The sequence below is a fragment of the Lipotes vexillifer genome, unplaced genomic scaffold (assembly GCF_000442215.2).
Source record: "Lipotes vexillifer unplaced genomic scaffold, Lipotes_vexillifer_v1.1 scaffold500, whole genome shotgun sequence".
Classification (NCBI taxonomy): domain Eukaryota; kingdom Metazoa; phylum Chordata; class Mammalia; order Artiodactyla; family Lipotidae; genus Lipotes; species Lipotes vexillifer.
The window spans coordinates 1,753,459-1,775,137 of NW_006778765.1; the positions used below are offsets into that span (position 1 = coordinate 1,753,459).

The 21,679-nt window shown below is 48.4% G+C and overlaps 1 protein-coding gene across 2 annotated transcripts in view; it reads left to right on the forward strand.

The window, feature by feature from the left end:
* The window catches only part of NISCH (nischarin), a 43,689-nt gene that overhangs the window by 20,106 nt on the left and 1,904 nt on the right, over positions 1 to 21,679 (forward strand). The window contains exons 13-19 of one of the 2 annotated variants that reach the window (XM_007451860.1): positions 123 to 234; positions 4,329 to 4,453; positions 5,594 to 5,643; positions 16,536 to 17,924; positions 20,250 to 20,427; positions 20,473 to 20,625; positions 21,106 to 21,262. In XM_007451860.1, the coding sequence (XP_007451922.1) occupies positions 123 to 234; positions 4,329 to 4,453; positions 5,594 to 5,643; positions 16,536 to 17,924; positions 20,250 to 20,427; positions 20,473 to 20,625; positions 21,106 to 21,262 (2,164 nt within the window). Of the gene's footprint in view, positions 1 to 122; positions 235 to 791; positions 812 to 4,328; positions 4,454 to 5,593; positions 5,644 to 16,535; positions 17,925 to 20,249; positions 20,428 to 20,472; positions 20,626 to 21,105; positions 21,263 to 21,679 lie in introns of those variants that run through there. The other variant, XM_007451861.1, reaches the window with a different exon arrangement.

A 21,679-nucleotide genomic window follows, 5' to 3' on the forward strand; every position in this document is an offset into this window, starting at 1 on the left:
TCTTTCCCTGTCACTGATGTTTGTGAGAGCCATGAGCTTCTCACATCTCAGGCTCTGCCAGGCTCTGTTCTCTTCTTCTGGATCTGTCTCCTCTCCCCGACTGACTCAGCACTTCTCCTCAGGTCAGTGAGGATTCTAGGCTGTCTGCTGCCCCGTGCGTCAGGCCCAGCAGCTCCCCTCCTACCGTGGCTCCCACCTCCGCCTCCCTGCCCCAGCCCATCCTCTCCAACCAAGGTAATCGCGTGTGTATCTTTCTCCCTGGCAGAGCTGCACGTGCCCTGCCTGGGCCCTGCCTGGGCCCCCAGCTGGGCTGGCGTTGGGGGAGAGATGCCGGCACCTGTTCCCTGCATGGTTCAGATGCAGGGAGGGCATGGTGCTGTCTCCATACCAGCCCCTCTCGGGGTGGCGCATGGCTGGGGGGGTGCCTGGCTGAGGTTTGCTTAGTGAGGACTCCCAATTGCTCTGACACACACATCCAGATCCTCTAGGGTACCACGGGGTGTGCTCTTTGAACTGGCTGCTGGCCCATAAGGACCCCACTGGCTCACAGGCAGTGGGGGCAGACTGGCTCCTTGTTCATGGGAACCCAGGCCTGGTTACTTCCCTAAGTCGGGCACCCCGATACCTGCGTGGGGAGCGTGCCTCATTGCCATGGCCCTGGTGGTATGACCCAGCCCCAAACGCTGTGTTGGTGGGGCCCAGTTGGGCTGTCTGTGAACCCATGGAAGACCAATCCCTTTCATCCACCCACTGTCTTAGCGTTTTCAAAGGGCTTTCACCTCTGAACCCAGGCATCCTCGGAGATGAGTGAGTGAAGCAGGTCCCATGAGTGTCTGCTGGCCCGGCCCCCATGGAAGAGGGGAGGGTGTGCCGTCCCGAGTGGAGCCGAGGCTCGGGACACACAGGAAAGAACGCCGCCCACCCGGGCTCCTGGAGACGGAGAACTTGGTGTGAGGTCTTGGGAAAACAGTTTGACCCTATGTTTCAAGAGCCAGAAAAACGTTTCCACCCCTTGACCTGGTAACCCCGCTGGTGGGGATTTTATCTTAGTGGGATAAGATAACAGGGAAGTGGGAGGTGAGATGCTCACCGCAGCACTGTTTATGCTAGCTAAACACGGGCTGTGATGGATGTCAGAGTGAGAGGGAGATTAAGCTGTGGTCCTCCAGAATACCCTGCAGCCATCACAGCCGAGGGGAAGGCTGGATAAGAAAGGAGAAGTGCTGGGTTGAGTCAGAGAGCCTGCGCGGGGCAGCGCACCGAGGTCACAGCCGTGGTCGTGAGCCAGAGAGTGGATGGGGACGTTGGTGCTGGAGCAGTCGTCCGTTTGCTTTTGTAACACTCTTGACTGAGAAAGTGCGGTTTTATTTTTTTATGTAAAAGGGGAGGGGGTTTGTATCACTGTGAAGATGCTTCCCTGACCGTGTCTCCTGCCAAGGGGTCAGAGCCCTCCTCAGGCCCCCCGCCCCGTGCTGCCTGTCACAGCCCTGGGTGCCTGTGGGGAGACTGCATGGCTAGGCTCTGGGGCCAGGGCCCATCCTGTTCTCAGTCAGCGTTTGTTGAGTCGGGGAATGAGTGAGCCGCAGGCGGCGAGGGAGGCGTCTGCCCCTACAGCCGTAGCTGCGGGCAGTGCCCCCTTTGGTGGCAAAGCCTCTGCACCAGCCAGGCCCAGGCCTCAGCCCCTTTCCTCGCTGCCCCCGCTCCTGGGGACACGCCACGCAGTGGCTCACTGTAGTCTTCCCCCTTCCCGCTACTGGACCTTTAGATGTTGTCTCCAGATCTGCACCTCTTATAAATAAAACTGCAGTGGATGTCTCTGTGTGCACATCTCTTTCCTTTTGGTGAGAAACAACAAAGGTTGGGCCCCGTCTAAGCGTTCTGATGTCCCCTGTCCCATTCTCTGAGTGGCCCTTTCTGACCACTTGTTTGTACAGACCACAGTCCAGGAAGGAAGCAGAAAGACTGTCCCTATCCACATTTCCTCAGTTCCAAACAGGGCTTGGGTGGGTTGTGACAGGAAAATGTTCTTTTTCTTGCTAACGTGGAGGAATCCGCAGAAGTTTGTGTTCAGCCACGTGCTATTGGACTTTGCCTGCATGGGCGAGGATTTCTCCCTAGGTGGGGGAGCAGCTTTGTTTCCAGCCCAGTTCTGTAGAAGTGAACATACTTGTGAATAAACTGGGCCCCCGGGGGCCTGCCTGGAGGGGCGCTGTCCAGTAAACACCAGGCCTCTGGTCATCTCAGGAGCTGTTAGCCATCTTGTTGGAGCCATGGAGGGTTGTGGCCACAGGGACTGATGTGCAAGATGACCGAGTTGATTCTCCAGCCAGGTCCAGGGGCTGAGAGGAGGCCATAGAGAAGGGGTTAGGAGCAGGCACCTGGGCTGGGTCGCCTGAGTTTGCATCCCAGCTTTCTGGCTGTGGGCCCTCAAGCAACTTGTTGCCTCCCGAAGCTCTGTTTTCTCTACCCTGCTTCATCGATTCTAAGATGCACACATTTCCACCTTGTGACTTCTCTGAAATTGAGATGCATCTTTCAGTCAGTGGCGTCTCATAGTCGCTGTCAGCCAGCTGGTATTCGTGATGGAGTTGTGTGAAAACCTTCCGTGGACACCTGCTGAGACCAAGATGGCGCCACATCTACGCATCTTAGATTTGATGAGCTGTGGTAAATAACGGGAGGCGTGCGTGAACTAATGCTGGGGAAGTACTTAGCACTGCTTCTGGTCCATCAGAAGGGGTCAGTAAGGGCTTCCTACCTACGTCCTTTTTGGAGGGTTTCAAGATGACCAGGACAGTGCCCCTGAGGAACTTGGAGTCTCTTGGGAAGATGAGCTGTACCCCCAAGGGAGAACAGGGCAGAATGATTTGGGTCATTTGTGGAAGACAGAAGTCTGTCTAGAGCAGAGAGGACTTTGCAGTGGAGTTGTATGTGAGGTGAATTTCAAAGGATGGTAGGATCTGAGCATGCGAGGGAGGAGGGGGTGGGTTCCAGGAGAGAGCAGCACGCTTCATGCCTGGCTGTGTGCCTGCTGCCCTTCCTGCCTGTGCACAGCCCCTGCTGCTTTGCCCTGGGGTGTGTCTGGGCTTGGGCCATCTGCCTGCCTAGCCCGTGGGCAGAGGACCTGGGCCATTGTGAGCTGTCCTGACCCCAGCTAGCAGCTGAGCTGGACGAGGGCCTGTGACCTCTGGGGCTGTGAGTTCTCTGAGGCATTTTGTTGGGCCGTGGTGACTGGTGGTAAAGCCAGGCTATGGAGGCAAGCTCTGGGCTTCTCCAGGTTTCTGTGAAACTTGGAGTTGATGCCCAGCATTCATCCAATCAGCTGCATTTAGGAGAAAGTTAAAAAAGATTTTACCCTCAACCAGTGTGGAAAATGTCTGGAGTGAAGTAATGGGCCCAGACAAGCTGTAATAATAATACAACAGCGTCAGCAGTCTTCAAAAGCAGCCCAAGTGAGTCAGAGTGTGCTGTCCACGGGCGGTGGCCCAGGGGAGGGTCAATGGGATGTGTCCTGTGGGAAGGTGGGCATCGGTTGTCCTCGCCAGCCCTGGAGGAAACCCGAGCCTGCAAGAACGCCTGGCCTTCCGATGAGGGGTCTTGTGCCCCTGTGTCTGCAAAATTCCGCAGGGATGCTGGAGTGGTGGGTAGGGGGACTTGAACCATTTCCCCATGAAGACGCTCTAGGAGCAAACACGTTTAAGGCTCTTGATGGACATATTGCCAAACTGCTCTCCAAATGGGTGGGGCAGCTTGCACCCCAGTGCCTGCCTCTGCCAGTTAGGCCAAACAGCCTGACCTTTGCCAAAGTGAGAGGCCAAACTTGCCCTTCTTTGATGGCTCGCGCGAGGGTGAGCTTTTATCTTGTGTTATGCCTGTTGGCCGATCTTTTGTGGAATGTCTGTTCATTCTTTGCAGTCTCCTAATGGGATTTTTAATTTTCTCCCCCCATTTTTTGTTATCTGTAAGAGCGTTTTTATAGATTAAAGATACAAGCCTTTGACAAATGTTGTGAGCACTTTTTTCTCGTTTCGTTTAGGTTTCTTTTTTTACTTACAGAAGTTTAACTTTTATGCAGTCACACCTCAATTTCTTCCTTTGGATTTAGGCTCAGAAAATCTCTCCCTACCGTGAGATTAGATAAGCAGTCATTTGTTCTTCTAGTTATTTTAAGATTTCAGTTTCAACATTTTCTTCTATAATCCATGTGGCTAGGTTTGGGGTCTGATTAGCCCCCAGCCATGCCAGTAGCCCGAGGGCCCAGCCCCATTTGTTGAATGGCTGCTCTCCCTGCCCCGCCTGCCCCACCCGCCTGCCCCTGGTCTCTCCAGGAATCATGTTTGTGCAAGAAGAGGCCCTGGCCAGCAGCCTGTCATCCACCGACAGTCTGACTCCTGAGGACCGGCCCATTGCGCGGGGATGCTCTGATTCCTTGGAGTCCATCCCTGCGGGACAGGTAACATCCTCCTCCTGCTTCTGGGGGTTGGTTACCTCTGCGGCCAGCTCTTCTGCCTGAAGCTGTCTGGAAGTATGAGGTGGCCTGGCTGGAGTTGTAGCAGATGCTGCCAGTGCTTGGCAGCTTTGCTTTGTGGTTAAGGGTCTGTTCAGTTAGCGTCTGTCGTCTTGTCTGTCTCTTTCTTTGGACTGATGGGAATAGGCAGTTTTCTCTTACTGGACCCTGGGGGGCAAAGCCACATAACCCTTAGTGCATGTGAGCAGACTCCCTGGGGAAAGTTCAGAAGGCCCTGGTCAGGGGTGGCTTGTTTGGGCTCCACACCCATCAGGCAGTTTCTCCCCCTGCTGTCTGGCACCCCTGGGCCATTTTGCCTGTTTCTGCACGTCACCCACCCTGGTAATCTGGGACACGCTGTGACTCTGTTACTTCTTCCATGGCTGCTCCTGAGGGCCCTGAGCTGCTTCCTGTGTCTTGGAAAGAAAGAGGACGGCAGGTGTGGTGCGAGGGGCTCATTTGCTGTGTGCGTGGGGAGTGTGCTTGGTAGCTGGGCCTGCCCAGCCCTGTCTCTCTTCACCAACACAGTGTCACGGCCGTGTGGCACTGGGGTAGTGGGCAGAGTCCTCGCTCTGTCCCAGCACTCCACTGCACTCTCCCTTCACCCTCCCCAGGGTCACAGCAGGAGGCTCCTGAGCCCTAGGTCTTCCCCGATGCCCAGAGACCATTGGGAGGGCCTTGCCAGGCACTGCACAGCCTCCGCTCACCATGTCCTCTGCTGGCCCGGTACCAAGTTGGTAGATGGTCCACATGGACCCTGTGGGATGGCACAGGGAACATTCAGATGCCATACCTGGAGGCACAAGCTGAGCTTGCGGAGGGCGAGAGGCTTTGGCCCAGGGGTTGGGAGTGTGGGCTGGGGTCAGACCGACACGGTTGGGAATCTTAGCTCTTCTGTGTACTGGCAGGATGACTGAGTGAGTCTCTCTGCCTCTTCTGGGCCCCAGAATCCACCCTAGGGTGGAGTGTGGGGGTAGCAAGGAGTCTCCTGCTGGGCCACGAAGGAGTGCTCGGGGCCTGCCGCCCGGTGAATACCAGGGCATGTCTGCGGCAGGTGGGGGCTGACCGCGTTTCCTTTCCTGGCAGGCACCTTCTGATGATTTGAGAGACGTGCCGGGAGCTGTTGGCGGTGCAAGGTAAGGAAGAGGCCATCGTGGAAGGCATTCTGGGCCTTCTGCACGCACTCTGTGGGCCCGTAGTTACCAAGATTATCTTAAAAGTCTGTTTGCAGAAGTCCTGTAGAACTATTTCTTCCTTTAAATAAATAAACACAGCTGAAATGGGCTCTGGTCTGTTTCCAAGTTCTAATCCCTAAACTTTGCATTGACACGTTATCCTACGCTAGGGGTCAGCAGGTCAAAGCCAATTTAGTCCACTGCCTGTTTTGTACAGTCTGTGAGCTAAAAATGATTGTTCCATTCTTAAGGAGCTGTTTTTAAAAAAAAAAGCGATGTGGGTGGGGTAGCCCCCAAAGCCTCAAGTGTTTACTGTCTTTACAGAAGAGGTTCCCCAACCCATTGTACATACCCTTTTTCACCAGGGCCAATAGAGGCCAAGAGGCGCTTGAATTTACTTTTTAAAATTTTTATTGGAGTATAGTTGATTTACAATGTTGTATTAGTTTCAGGTGTACAGCAAAGTGAATCAGTTATACATATATCCACTCTTTTTAAGGTCTTTTCCCATATAGATCGTTACAGAGTGTTGACTAGAGTTTCCTGTGCTATACAGTAGGTCCTTATTATCTATTTTATATATAGTAGTGTATACATACGAATCACAATCTCCCATTTTATTCCTCCTCCAATTCCCCCTGGTGATCATAAGCTTGTTATCTACATCTGTGACTCTATTTCTGTTTTGTAAATAAGTTTATTTGTACTACTTTTTTTAGATTCCACATATAAGTGATATATGATATTTGTCTTTGTCTAACTTCACTTAGTATGACAATTCCTAGGTCCATCTATGTTGCTGCAAATGACATTATTTCATTCTTTTTTATGGTTGAGTAGTGTTCCATTGTATATATGTACCAGATCTTCTTTATCCATTCACCTGTTGATGGACATTTAGGTTGCTTCCATGTCTTGGCTGTTGTAAACAGTGCTGCAGTGAACATTGGGGTGCATGTAGCTTTTCGAATTATGGTTTTCTCCGGATATATGGCCAGGAGTGGGATTGCTGGATCATATAGTAGTTCTATATTTAGTTTTTTAAGGAACCTCTATACCGTTCTCCATAATGGTTGTACCGCTTTACATTCCCACGAACAGTGCAAGAGGGTTCCTTTTTCTCCACACCGTCTCCAGCATTTACTGTTTGTAGATTTTTTGATGTTGGCCATTCTGACCGGTGTGAGTTGAAACCTCACTGTAGTTTTGATTGGCATTTCTCTAATAATTAATGATGTTAAGCATCTTTTCATGTGCTTTTTGTCCATCTACATGTCTCTTTGGAGAAATGTCTATTTAGATCTTCCACTCATTTTTTGACTGGGATGTTTGTTTTTTTTGATATTGAGCTGCATGAACCGTTTGTATATTTTGGAGATTAATCCCTTGTTAGTCGCTTTGTTTGCAAATGCTTTCTTCCATTCTGTGGGTTTTTTCATTTTTTTTTTTAACATCTTTATTGGAGTATAATTGCTTTACACTGGTGTGTTAGTTTCTGTAGGTTCTTATTAGTTATCTGTTTTATACATATTAGTGTATATACGTCAGTCCCAATCTCGCAATTCATCCCACCACCACCACCACCACCACCCCCCCCCGTTGCTTTCCCCCCCTTGGTGTCCATATGTTTGTTCTCTATATCTGTGTCTCTGTTTCTGCCCTGCAGACCGGTTCATCTGTACCATCTTTCTAGGTCCCACATATATGTATTAATATATGATATTTGTTTTTCTCTTTCTGACTTCACCCTGTAGGACAGTCTCTGGATCCATCTATGTCTCTACAAATGACTCAATTTCGTCCTTTTTTTTAATGGCTGAGTAATACTCCATTTTATATATGTGCCACATCTTCTTTATCCATTTGTCTATCGATGGGCATTTAGGTTGCTTCCATGACGTGGCTATTGTAAATAGTGCTGCAATGAACATTGGGGTGCATGTGTCTTTTTGAATTATGGTTTTCTCTGGGTATATGCCCAGTAGTGGGATTGCTGGGTTATACAGTAATTCTATTTTTAGTTTTTTAAGGAACCTCCATACTGTTCTGCATAGTGGCTGTATCAATTTACATTCCCACCAATAGTGCAAGAGGGTTCCCTTTTCTCCACATGTGGGTTGTCTTTTCATTTTGTTTATGGTTTCCTTTGCTGTGCAAAACCTTTTAAGTTAAATTAGGTCCCATTTGTTTATTTTTGTTTTTATTTTCATTACTCTAGGAGGTGGACCAAAAAAGATATTGCTGCGATTTATGTCAGCAATATATGTATATATGTATACATATACTTATATACGTATACAATGTATACATATACAATATGTATATTTATATACATATATATATACATATACAGTATACGTATATATATATATACATATATTTTAGTTTGCTTGTTTTTTTAATTGAAGTATAGTTGATGTACAGTATTATATGTTACAGGTGTACAATATAGTGATTTAATTTTTAAAGGTTATAATCCAGTTATAGTTATTATAAAATATTGACTATTCCCTGTGTTGTACAATATATCCTTGTACCGTTTTTTTATACATAATAGTTCATATTTCTTAATCCTGTACCCCTATCTGGCCCATCCTTCCTTCCCTCTCCCCATTGATAAACACTAGTTCTCTATATCTGTTTTGTTATAGTCACCAGTTTGTTTTATTTCTTAGATTCCACATAAAAGTGATATCATACAATATTTGTCTGTTTGACTTATTTCACTTATCATAGTACCCTCCAAGTCCATCCATGTTGTTTCAAATGGCAAAATTTCATTATTTTTATGGCTGAGTGGTATTCCATTGTACATATGTACCACATCTTCTTTATCCAGTCATCTGTTGATGGACACTTAGGTTGCTTCCATATCTTGGCAATTGTGAATAATGCTGCTATGAACATTGGGGCACATCTATCTTTTTGAATTAGTGTTTTGGTTTTTTGGGGGTGTATACCCAGGAATGGAATTGCTGGGTCATATGGTAGTTCTATTTATTTTATTTTATTTTATTTTATTATTTTTGCGGTACGCGGGCCTCTCACTGTTGTGGCCTCTGCCGTTGGCGGAGCACAGGCTCCGGACCCGCAGGCTCAGCGGCCATGGCTCACGGGCCCAGCTGCTCTGCGGCATGTGGGATCTTCCCGGACCGGTGCACGATCCCATGTCCCCTGCATCGGCAGGCGGACTCTCAACCACTGCGCCACCGGGGAAGCCCTATTTTTAGTTTTTTGAGAAACCTCCATACTGTTTTCCACAGTGGCTGCACCAAGTTATATTTCCACCAACAGTATATAAGAATTCCCTTTTCTCCACATCCTTGCCAACATTATTTGCATTCTTTCTGATGATAGCCATTCTGACACATGTGAGGTGATAGCTCATTGTGGTTTTGGTGTGCATTTCCCTGATGATTAGTGATATTGAGCATCTTTTCATGTGCCTGTTGAGTGCTGCCTATATTTTCCTCTAAGAGTTGTATAGTATCAGGCCTTACATTTAGGTCTTTAATCCATTTTGAGTTTATTTTTGTGTACGGTCTTAGGGAGTGTTCTAATTTCACTCTTTCACATGTAGCTGTCCAGTTTTTTCCCAGCACCACTTATTGAAGAGACTGTCTTCTCTCCATTGTATATTCTTGCCTCCTTTGTCATAGATTAGTTGACCATAGATGTGTGGGTTTATCTCTGGGCTTTCTCTCCTGTTCCATTGATCTATATTTCTGTTTTTATGCCAGTACCAAACTGTTTTGATTACTGTAGCTTTGTAGTATAGTCTGAAGTCAGGGAGGCTGATTCCTCCAGCTCCGTTTTTCTTTCTCAAGATTGCTTTGGCTGTTCGGGGTCTTTTGTGTTTACATACAAATTGTGAAATTTTTTGTTTTACTTCTGTGAAAAATGCCAGTGGTAATTTGATAGGGATTGCATTGAATCTATAGATTGCTTTGGGTAGTAGAGTCATTTTGACAATGTTGATTCTTCCAATCCAAGAACATAGTACATCTCTCCATCTGGTTGTGTCATCTTTGACTTCTTTCATCAGCATCTTATAGTTTTCTGAGTACAGGTCTTTTGCCTCCTTAGGTAGGTTTAGTCCTAGGTATTTTATTCTTTTTGTTGCAATGGTAAATGGGAGTGTTTCCTTAATTTCTCTTTCTGATCTCTTGTTGTTAGTGTATAGGAATGCAAGAGATTTCTGTGTATTAATTTCGTATCCTGCAAATTCACTGATGAGCTCTAGTAGTTTTCTGGTAGTGTCTTGAGGGTTCTCTGTGTATAGTATCGTGTCATCTGCAAACAGTGACAGTTTTACTTCTTCTTTTCCAATTTGGATTCCTTTATTTCTTCTCTGATTGCCATGGCTAGAAATTCCAAAACTGTGTTGAATAAAAGTGGCAAGAGTGGACATCCTTGTCTTGTTCCTGATCTTAGAGGAAATGCTTTCAGTTTTTCACCATTGAGAATGATATTGGCTGTGGGTTTGTCTTATATGGCCTTTATTATGTTGAGGTAGGTTCCCTCTGTGCCCGATCTCTAGAGACTTTTTATCCTAAGTGGGTGTTGGATTTTGTCAAAAGCTTTTTCTGCATCTATTGAGATGATCATATAGTTTTTATTCTTCAGTTTGTTAATGTGGTGTATCACATCGACTGATTTGCATATATTGAAGAATCCTTGCATCCTGGGATAAATCCCACTTGATCATGGTGTATGATCCTTTTAAGGTGTTGTTGGATTCTGTTTGCTAGTATATATATTTTTAAACATCTTTATTAGCGTATAATTGCTTTACAATGGTGTAGTAGTTTCTGCTTTATAACAAAGTGAATCTGCTATACATATATCCCTGTATCTCCTCCCTCTTGTGTCTCCCTCCCACCCTCCCTATCCCACCCCTCTAGGTGGTCACAAAGCACCGAGCTAATCTCCCTGCGCTATGCAGCTGCTTCCCACTAGCTGTCTATTTTACATTTGGTAGTGTATATATGTCCATGCCACTCTCTCACTTCGTCCCAGCTTACCCTTCCTCCTCCCTGTGTCCTCAAGTCCATTCTCTACATCTGCATCTTCATTCCTGTCCTGCCCCTAGGTTCTTCAGGACCTTTTTTTTTTTTTTTTTTTTAGATTCCATATATATGTGTTAGCATATGGTATTTGTTTTTCTCTTTCTGACTTACTTCACTCTGTATGACAGACTCTAGTTCCATCCACCTCACTACAGATAACTCAATTTCGTTTCTTTTCATGGCCGAGTAATATTCCGTTGTATATATTTGCCACATTTTCTTTATCATATTCCATTGTATATATGTACCACGTCTTCTTTATCCATTCATCTGTCGATGGATACTTAGGTTGCTTCCATGTCTTGGCTATTGTAAATAAGCTGCAGTGAACATTGGGGTACATGACTCTTTCTGAATTATGGTTTTCTCAGGGTATATGCCCAGTAGTGGGATTGCTGGGTCGTATGTTAGTTCTATCTTTAGTTTTTTAAGGAACCTCCATACTGTTCTCCATAGTGGCTGTATCAAGTTACATTCCACCAACAGTGCAAGAGGGTTCCCTTTTCTCCACACCCTCTCCAGCATTTATTGTGTGTAGATTTTTTGATGATGGTCATTCTGACTGGTGTGAGGTGATACCTCACTTAGTTTTGATTTGCATTTCTCTAATGATTAGTGATGTTGAGCATCCTTTCATGTGTTTGTTGGCAATCTGTATATCTTCTTTGGAGAAATGTCTGTTTAGGTCTTCTGCCCATTTTTGGATTGGGTTGTTTGTTTTTTTTGATAATGAGCTGCTTGTAAATTTTGGAGATTAATCCTTTGTCAGTTGCTTCATTTACAAATATTTTCTCCCATTCTGAGGGTTGTCTTTTCATCTTGTTTATGTTTTCCTTTGCTGTGTAAAAGCTTTTGAGTTTCATTAGGTCCCATTTGTTTATTTTTGTTTTTATTTCCATTTGTCTAGGAGGTGGGTCAAAAAGGATGTTGCTGTGATTTATGTCATAGAGTGTTCTGCCTGTGTTTTCCTATAAAAGTTTTATAGTGTCTGACATTTAGGTCTTTAATCCATTTTGAATTTACTTTTGTGTATGGTGTTAGGGAGTGTTCTAATTTCATTCTTTTACATGTAGCTGTCCAGTTTTCCCAGCACCACTTATTGAAGAGGCTGTCTTTTCTCCATTGTATGTTCTTGCCTCCTTTATCAAAAAAAAGGTGACCATATGTGAGTGGGTTTATCTCTGGGCATTCTATCCTGTTCCATTGATCTATATTTCTCTTTTTGTTCCGGTACAATACTGCCTTGATTACTGTAGCTTTGTAGTGTAGTCTGAAGTCGGGGAGCCTGATTCCTCCAGCTCCATTTTTCTTTCCCAAGATTGCTTTGGCTATTTGGGGTCTTTTGTGTTTCCTTACAAATTGTGAAATTTTTTGTTCTAGTTATGTGAAAAATGCCATTGGTAGTTTGATAAGGATCGCATTGAATCTGTAGATTGCTTTGGGTAGTAGAGTCATTTTCACAGTGTTGATTCTTCCAATCCAAGCACATGGTATATCTCTCCATCTGTTTGTGTCACCTTTGATTTCTTTTATTAGTGTCTTATAGTTTTCTGCATACAGGTCTTTTGTCTCCTTATGTAGGTTTATTCCTAGGTATTTTATTCTTTTTGTTGCAATCGTAAATGGGAGTGTTTCCTTAATTTCTCTTTCAGATTTTTCATCATTAATGTATAGGAATGCAAGAGATTTCTGCGCATTAGTTTTGTATCCTGCTACTTTACCAAATTCATTGATTAGTTCTAGTAGTTTTCTCGTAGGATCTTTAGGATTCTCTATGCATAGTATCATATCATCTGCAAACAGTGACAGCTTTACTTCTTGTTTCCAATTTGGATTCCTTTTATTTCTTTTTCTTCTCTGATTGCTGTGGCTAAAACTTCCATAACTGTGTTGAATAATAGTGGTGAGAGTGGACATCCTTGTCTTGTTCCTGATCTTAGAGGAAATGGTTTCAGTTTTTCACCATTAAGAACGATGTTGGCTGTGGGTTTGTCATATATGGCCTTTATTATGTTGAGGTAAGTTCCCTCTATGCCTACTTTCTGGAGGGGTTTTATCATAAATGGGTGTTGGATTTTATCGAAAGCTTTTTCTGCATCTATTGAGATGATCATATGGTTTTTCTCCTTCGGTTTGTTAATATGGTTTATCACATTGATTGATTTGCATATATTGAAGAATCCTTGCATTCCTGGGATAAACCCCACTTGATCATGGTGTATGATCCTTTTAATGTGCTGTTGGATTCTGTTTGCTAGTATTTTGGTGAGAATTTTTGTGTCTGCTTTCATCAGTGATATTGGTCTGTAATTTTCTTTTTGTGTGGTATCTTTGTCTGGTTTTGGTATCAGGGTGACGGTGGCCTCATAGAATGAGCTTGGGAGTGTTCCTTCCTCTGCAACTTTTTGGAAGAGTTTGAGGAGGAGAGGTGTTAACTCTTCTCTAAATGTTTGATAGAATTCGCCTGTGAAGCCATCTGGTCCTGGACTTTTGTTTGGTGGAAGTTTTTTAATCACAGTTTCAATTTCAGTACTTGTGATTGGTCTGTTCCTATTTTCTGTTTCTTCCTGGTTCAGCCTTGGAAGGTTGTACCTTTCTAAGAATTTGTCCATTTCTTCCAGGTTGTCCGTTTTATTGGTGTATAGTTGCTTGTAATCGTCTCTTATTATCCTTCGTACTTCTGTGGTGTCATTTGTTACTTACCCTTTTTCATGTCTAATTTTATTGATTTGAGCCCTCTCCCTTTTTTCCCTGATGAGTCTCTAGCTAAAGGTTTATCAATTTTGTTTATCTTTTCAAAGAACCAGCTTTTAGTTTCATTGATCTTTTTTATTGTTTTCTTTGTCTCTATTTCATTTATTTCTGCTCTGGTCTTTATGATTTCTTCTACTCACTTTGGGTTTTGTTTGTTCTTCTTTCTCTAGTTCCTTTAGGTCTAAGGTTAGGTTGTTTATTTGAGATTTTTCTTGTTTCCTGAGGTAAGATTGTATTGCTCTAAACTTCCCTCTTAGAACTGCCTTTGCTGCATCCCATAGGTTTTGGATCGTCATGTTTTCGTCATTTGTCTCTAGGTATTTTCTGATTTCCTCTTTGATTTCTTCAGTGATGCATTGGTTGTTTAGTAACATATTGTTTAGCCTCCATGTGTTTGTGTTTTTTATAATTTTTTTTCCTGTAATTGATTTCTAATCTCATAGCATTGTGGTCGGAAAGGATGCTTAATATGATATCAGTTTTCTTAAATTTACCGAGGCTTGATTTGTTTCCCAAGATGTGATCTGTCCTGCAGAATGTTCAATGTGCACTTGTGAAGAAAGTGTATTCTGCTGTTTTCGGGTGGAGTGCCCTATAAATATCAATTAAATCCATCTGGTCTGATGTATCATTTAAGGCTTGTGTTTCCCTGTTGATTTTTTGTCTGGATGATCTGTCCATTGGTGTAAGTGGGGTGTTAAAGTCCCCCACTGTTATTGTGTTACCGTTGATTTCCCCTTTTACGGCTTTTGGCATTTGCTTTATGTAATTGAGGTGTTCCTATGTTGGGTGCATATATATTTACAATTGTTATATCTTCTTCTTGGATTGATTCCTTGATCAGTATGTAGTGTCCTTTCTTATCTCTTGTAACAGTCTATTTTGTCCGATACAAGTATTGCTACTCCAGCTTTCTTTTGATTTCCATCGCATGGAATCTCTTTTTCCATCCCCTCACTTTCGGTTTATATATGTTCCTTGGTCTGAAGTGGGTCTCTTGTAGACAGCATATATACTGGTCTTGTTTTTGTATCCATTCAGCCAGTCTGCATCTTTTGGTTGGAGCATTTAATCCATTTACATTTAGGGTAATTATCGATATGTTTGTTCGTATTGCCATTTTTTAAATTGTTTTGGATTTGTTTTTGTTGGTCTTCTTTCTTCTGAAAATTTTGTTCTCTTCTCTTATGGTTTGATGACTATCTTTAGTGTTGTGTTTGGGTTGCTTTTTCTTTTTTGTGTGTGTATCTATTTTAGTTTTTTGGTTTGCAGTTCTCATGAGGTTTTGATATAGCAGTCTGCATACAAGGTTGTTTTAAGTTGCTGGTCTCTTGATTTCAAATGCAGTTCCCATATTCTGCATTTGTAGTCTCCTCATGGTTGCTGGTTTTGACATCATATTTGTGTATGGGTGATTTCCTACTTAATTACTTTATGTTTGCATTTACCAGTGAGCTTTCCCATTTGTGATTTTCTTATTTCTAGTTGTGGCCTCTTTTTTTACCCCCCTGCCTAGAGAAGTTCCTTTAGCATTTGTTGTAAGGCTAATTTGGTGATGCTGAATTCTCTTAGCTTTTGCTTGTCTGTAAAGCTTTTGATTTCTCTGTTGAATCTGAATGAGAGCCTTGCTTATTAGAGTATTTTTGGTTGTAGGTCTTTCCCTTTCATCACTTATACTCCAATAACGATGTTTAAAAGACGTGTGTGTGTGTGTGTGTGTGTGTGTGTATGTGTATATCTTGTGACACTCTCTTCTGGCCTTCAAGAGTTTCTGCTGAAAATCAGCTGATGACCTTATAGGGATTCCCTTGTATGTTATTTGTTGCTTTTCCCTTGTTGCTTTTAATACTTTTTCTTTGTATTTAATTTTTGTCAGTTTGATTAATATGTGTCTCGGTGTGTTTCTCTTTGGGTTTATCCTGTATGGGACTCTGTGCTTTCTGGACTTGGGTGACTGTTTCCTTTCCCGTGTTACGGAAGTTTTCAGCTATGATCTCTTCAAATACTTTCTCAGGCCCTTTCCCTTTCTCTTCTTCTTCTGGGACCCCTATAATGTGAATGTTGGTGCATTTAACGTCCCAGAAGTCTCTGAGACTGTCCTCATTTCTTTTCATTCTTTTTTCTTTATTCAGTTCTGTGGCAGTGATTTCCACCACTCTGTCTTCCAGCTCACTTATTCGTTCTTCTGCCTCAGTTATTCTGCGACTGATTCCTCCTGGTGTGTTTTTCATTTCACTTACTGTGTTGTTCATCTCTGTTCTTTAAATCTTTTGTCTCTTTGCTAAACATTTCTTGTATCTTCTTGGTCTGTGCCTACATTCTCTTTCTGAGATTTTGAATCATCATTACTCTGGATTCTTTTTCAGGTAGATTGCCTATCTCTAAAGGAGCTTGAATTTAAATGTGAAGGTCCTGGGCTTCCCTGGTGGTGCAGTGGTTGAGAGTCCGCCTGCTGATGCAGGGGACATGGGTTCGTGCCCTGGTCCGGGAAGATCCCACATGCTGCGGAATGGCTGGGCCCGTGAGCCATGGCTGCTGAGCCTGCGCGTCCGGAGCCTGTGCTCCGCAACGGGAGAGGCCACAGCAGTGAGAGGCCTGCGTACCGCAAAAAAAATAAAAAATAAAAAATAAATGTGAAGGTCCTAAGACCCCCAGCCCACTCCCCACGCCTCTCACCTGTGAAGGCGACTGGGTGCCCCTGCAGGGGACTGTTGTCAAGTTAGTCCATGCCCATGAGCACTCATTGCTCTTGGGGCTTGTGGCCAGCATCTGAAGGACTGAGAAGTCTTCATGATGTGCGCAGGATTGTGTTGGATGCCTGTGGTCTGGGCCCTGGAAGTGTGGTGGCTCCAGCCTTCCAGCACCTCGGCTCCCCACCAGGGTGCTTGCTAGGACCAGGCTCAGCTATTTAGGAGGCTTGGGAGACCCGTGGGTTGCTTCTTCAGGGCCGGGGGACAGCAGCAGGACTGGGCATGGGAGGTGGGGGCATCCCAGCCCAGCATGTCACTGACCTGGCTTCTCCCCACACAGCCCAGAACACGCGGAGCCAGAGGTCCAGGTGGTGCCGGGGTCCGGCCAGATCATCTTCCTGCCCTTCACCTGCATTGGCTACACCGCCACCAACCAGGACTTCATCCAGCGCCTGAGCACGCTCATCCGGCAGGCCATCGAGCGGCAGCTACCTGCTTGGATCGAGGCTGCCAACCAGCGAGAGGAGGGCCAGGGCGAGCAGGGCGAGGATGATGAGGAGGAGGAGGAGGGTGTTACTGAGAACCGCTACTTTGAAATGGGGCCCCCGGATGTGGAGGAGGAGGGTGAGCCAGGAGAGGAAGAGGAGGAGGAGGAGGAGGAGGGTGAGGAGGAGCGCCTGGCTCTGGAGTGGGCCCTGGGCGCAGATGAGGACTTCCTGCTGGAGCACATCCGCATCCTCAAGGTGCTCTGGTGCTTCTTGATCCACGTGCAGGGCAGCATCCGCCAGTTCGCTGCCTGCCTCGTGCTCACAGACTTCGGCATCGCCGTCTTTGAGATCCCGCACCAGGAGTCGCGGGGCAGCAGCCAGCACATCCTCTCCTCCCTGCGCTTTGTGTTCTGCTTCCCGCACGGCGACCTCACCGAGTTTGGCTTCCTCATGCCGGAGCTGTGCCTGGTGCTCAAGGTGCGGCACAGCGAGAACACGCTCTTCATCATCTCAGACGCCGCCAACCTGCACGAGTTCCACGCTGACCTGCGCTCTTGCTTCGCCCCGCAGCACATGGCCATGCTGTGCAGCCCCGTGCTCTATGGCAGCCACACCAGCCTGCAGGAGTTCCTGCGCCAGCTGCTCACCTTCTACAAGGTGGCGGGCGGCTGCCAGGAGTGCAGCCAGGGCTGCTTCCCCGTGTACCTGGTCTACAGTGACAAGCGCATGGTGCAGACAGCCGCCGGGGACTACTCGGGCAACATCGAGTGGGCCAGCTGCACGCTGTGCTCTGCCGTGCGGCGCTCCTGCTGTGCACCCTCCGAGGCTGTCAAGTCTGCTGCCATCCCCTACTGGCTGCTGCTCACACCCCAGCACCTCAACGTCATCAAGGCCGACTTCAACCCCATGCCCAATCGCGGCACCCACAACTGCCGCAACCGCAACAGCTTCAAGCTTAGCCGTGTGCCGCTCTCCACTGTGCTTCTGGACCCCACACGCAGCTGCACTCAGCCGAGGGGCGCCTTCGCAGACGGCCACGTGCTTGAGCTGCTTGTGGGCTACCGCTTTGTCACTGCCATCTTTGTGCTGCCCCATGAGAAGTTCCACTTCCTGCGCATCTACAACCAGCTGCGGGCCTCACTGCAGGACCTGAAGACTGTAGTCATCGCCAAGACCCCTGCAACCGGGGGCAGGCCTCAGAGCCCCCCTGTGGATGGCCAGGCTGCCGAGGACGGGGCCCGGTAAGACTGAGCATGGGCTTTTGGGGGCCAGGGGGCGGGAGGCCGGCTGAGACCGCTCACCTCACCCAGATCTCCAGCACCCCCTCAGCATTGCCTTTGGCTCCCTCGGGCTTGGTGCTGGGCTGCTCCTTATCTCCCAAGGCTTCAGAAGAGGCCCAGGAAAGCTGTCCTTCCACAAAGCTAGGCTGGCCCAGTTCTCTGCCATTTAGAGTCCTGTGTGGCTGGGTCCCCAGGCTCCTGCTCCCACCTTGCCTGGCCCTCTCCACTGGGTCCAAGCATGGCCTCTAGGCATCACCCACGCCTCCTCGCCTCCAGGCTCGCAGTCCCGTGGCTGGCTCTGTGAGCCAGGGAGCTGCTTCAGGCACCACCTGCCTCTGACCCCCAGCTCCAAGCCCGTACCCTTTGGTGAGCCACACGCGCCTTCTCAGGAAGACCTGGGTTGCTCAGGGGCCCTCTCTGTGTGTAACTTTGTGAGTCCGTTCCAAAGGAAGCTGTTGGCTGAGAGCAGCAGGGTCTGAGTGTGTGAGCTGGGTGGTCACTTTGTGCAGAGCTCCTTTTCTTCTCGGGGGAGAGTGAAGTGCAGAGAGGGGAGGAGTTGGCAGCCCTGTCCTCTTCTTTTTTTTTTTTTTTTTAATTTATTTTTGGCTGCATTGGGTCTTGGTTGCTGCGTGCGGGCTTTTTCTAGTTGCGGCAAGCGGGGGCTACTCTTCATTGAGGTGCGTGAGTTTCTCATTTGTGGTGGCTTCTCTTGTTGCAGAGCACAGGCTCTAGGCGCGTGGGCTTCAGTAGTTGTGGCACGTGGGCTCAGTAGTTGCGGCTCGTGGGCTCTAGAGTGCAGGCTCAGTAGTTGTGGCGCACAGGCTTAGTTGCTCTGTGGCATGTGGGATCTTCCCAGACCAGGGCTCGAACTCGTGTCCCCTGCATTGGCAGGTGGATTCTTAACCACTGCGCCACCAGGGAAGCCCAGCCCTGTTCTCTTCTTCCTTACTCTCCTTCCCCTGCTCCTGCCCCCGAGCCTGGCTTCTCTCAGGGCCGCCTGGGGTTGGCATATAATGGCTTGTGTGGGGCCATGGTCACGCCCACAGGTTCACCCGTGCCTGGGGCTCAAGAGGCGCCCTATGCCCTTCAGGGTGCCCCTTTCTCCTATTACTGCTCCCAACTTCATGTATGCTGGGGCTTCCCTACCTGGGCAAGAAAGCCCTTTGTTTGTTGGCCTTCCTGTCCCATGAAACATGGTGTAGCTCACTTTCTCTTCCATCCTGGTGGACAGTGGAGACCCTACCCTCACCCCAACATCTCACAGGGCATGCCTTCTCTCTCCAACCCAGCCCCTCAACTGGTGCTCCCAAAGGTCATCCAGCCTCTTCCTGGCTGAATCAGGGACCCCCTCTTATGCCCAGCTCAAGTCCCATGCTCTCCATAGAGACCCTTGATGCCTCCAGGTACTGGAGAGCCCCTTATGCCAGAGGCGGCCTTGCATGACCATCTCTCCGTCTCCCTGCCCCTGTGATGAGGCTTCAGATGGTGACACTTTGTCTCAGTTTCCCTGCCACCCTCAAGCCTGGCTGGACCCTGCCCACAGTAGGGACTGCATGCAGAAAGCAGGCACTCTGCTTCACCCCAGCAGATGCATCTCCCAAGACAGCAGGAGGACAGCCCGGAGGGCTTGGCGGCATTTGGCCCAGTGCGAGATCAGGGCCCCAGGGATCTCTTTCAACAGCTGGACTGTCCAGTTGAGAGGGTGACACCCAGGACTCCCCACCAACATGAGCTTGGGCGTGCAGGCTGCTGGCAGGGAGCTCCAAACTTCTGTGAGGGTTCTTTCTGAGCATTATTTGATCTCATGCTTGGAACAGACCAGAGAAAACCCAGTGTGGCCACATGCAGTGGTGGCCGAGTGGGGTGAGATCCCGGGCTACCGGAGGAGGCCTCAAAGGCAAACTGAGGAGCAGTTTGAGTATTTGGTTCTCAACCCCATGTTCCCCAAGGTCCCAGCCCTGGGCACCTTGGTCTGTGCTCTGGACTCCATAGTGGCATTTCTGACACCTTTACCACCTTCTCAAAATGATTTTTCAGCCCATGAGCCACATCTGTCTTTCTCAGCCCTGCCTTATCTACCCATCTCCCCCCAAAGAGAAAGGGCCCCGGCACTTTCTCTCTGCTCTTTGGTCTTCCCATAAGGAACCAAGGTGAAATCCCAAGATGACACCAGAGGTGGTGTGTGGTACATGTGTTTCCCTCACACTGAGGTTACACGTGGGATGTGAATCTGTATTTGGGATTCATGTGTTAATATGGTTTTTCTTGGGGGATTGGGAGATGCAGCAATGAGCAGCATCTCCAGGAGGTCCTGGCAGAGGCTCCAGCTCCAGCCCCAGCCCCAGCCCCAGCAGAGGTCCCAGCTCTAACCCCAGCAAAGATCCCAGCTCCGGCAGAGCCCTCAGTGCCAGCTTTGGTCCCAGCGGAGGCCCCAGCCTCAGCAGAAACCCCTTTGGAGGCCTCAGTGGGGGCCTCAGCCCCGGCAGCGGAGGCCCCAGCACAAGTGGAGGCCCCCGCCCAGTACCCAAGTGAGCACTTGATCCGGTCCACGTCGGAGGAGAATCAGATCCCCTCGCACCTGCCCGCCTGCCCGTCGCTCCGGCACATCGCCAGCCTGCAGGGGAGTGCCATCGTCGAGTTCTTCCACAGCAGCGTTGCCGAGGTAGGGCCAGCGTGCCTGTGAAGGAAGGTGGCACTGTCGTCCTTGGGCCCCGGCAGGCTCATCTTGGGGTCAGCCTCAGGTTCCCAGACTTATGTGTGCTGGCTTTTCCCCCAGCTTCAGCTGTTCACAGCTTTGAGGGCCTGAGTAGGGAGAACCTGGGATGCCCTTCCCTGGCCAGTTGTTCCCTCCATCACCGCCTCCTCCTGTGACCATTCCTAGCCTCGGGCCCTGGGCAGACCCCACAGCACACCGTCTCCCATCCCTCACCTCCTCTCTGCTTCGGAGTTTATAAATACATTGACGAGACACAGTAGAGGTCCCATGCCTCCCCATCCAAGGCTGTGGGCCCGTCCCTGGGACGGCAGGTCACTGGGTAGTGGGGCTGGCGGAGGCCACCCTCCGCAGAGGCCTGGAGGAGGAGCTGTGTGCCCTGGCCGCCCTGCTCTCCTGCAGGCCCCAACCCGGCCCCTCTGTGTCCAGGTGGAAAACGAGGAGCTGCGGCACCTCCTGTGGTCGTCGGTGGTGTTCTACCAGACCCCGGGGCTAGAGGTGACCGCCTGCGTGCTGCTCTCCACCAAGGCCGTGTACTTTGTGCTGCACGATGGCCTCCGCCGCTACTTCTCGGAGCCGCTGCAGGGTGGGCGCCGGGGCCTAAGGGGGTGGGTGGGGTTCTGTCTCTAGAGCCCCTGTGCCACGTCAGGCAGCGACGATTTGGCTGCCCGGGGCCAAGAATCCCTTTTCTGAGGAAGGGGGGTGATGACAGCACTTTCCTCCTGGAGCTGTCACATGGGATGCGAGGCCAGGCATGAAAGCGCCCAGTAAGGCCCCGTGAGTGCCCGGGACCCAGGCGTGCTGGGGGGGTGTTGGGCAGCCTCTGCCCCTTGGGGCCTTGGTGGGTGCCTTAGCCAGTGCCCTGTCCTAGGGCTCCTGGTGTCTCCAGCGTACCAGGCAAGGCTCAGACTGTAAAACACGTTTCCCCGAGGCCATGTGTGCTCAGAGGTGGCGGGGGCTTCTCGCCAGGCCTCAGTGGCCCAGGCCATCAAGGGGGCCCATT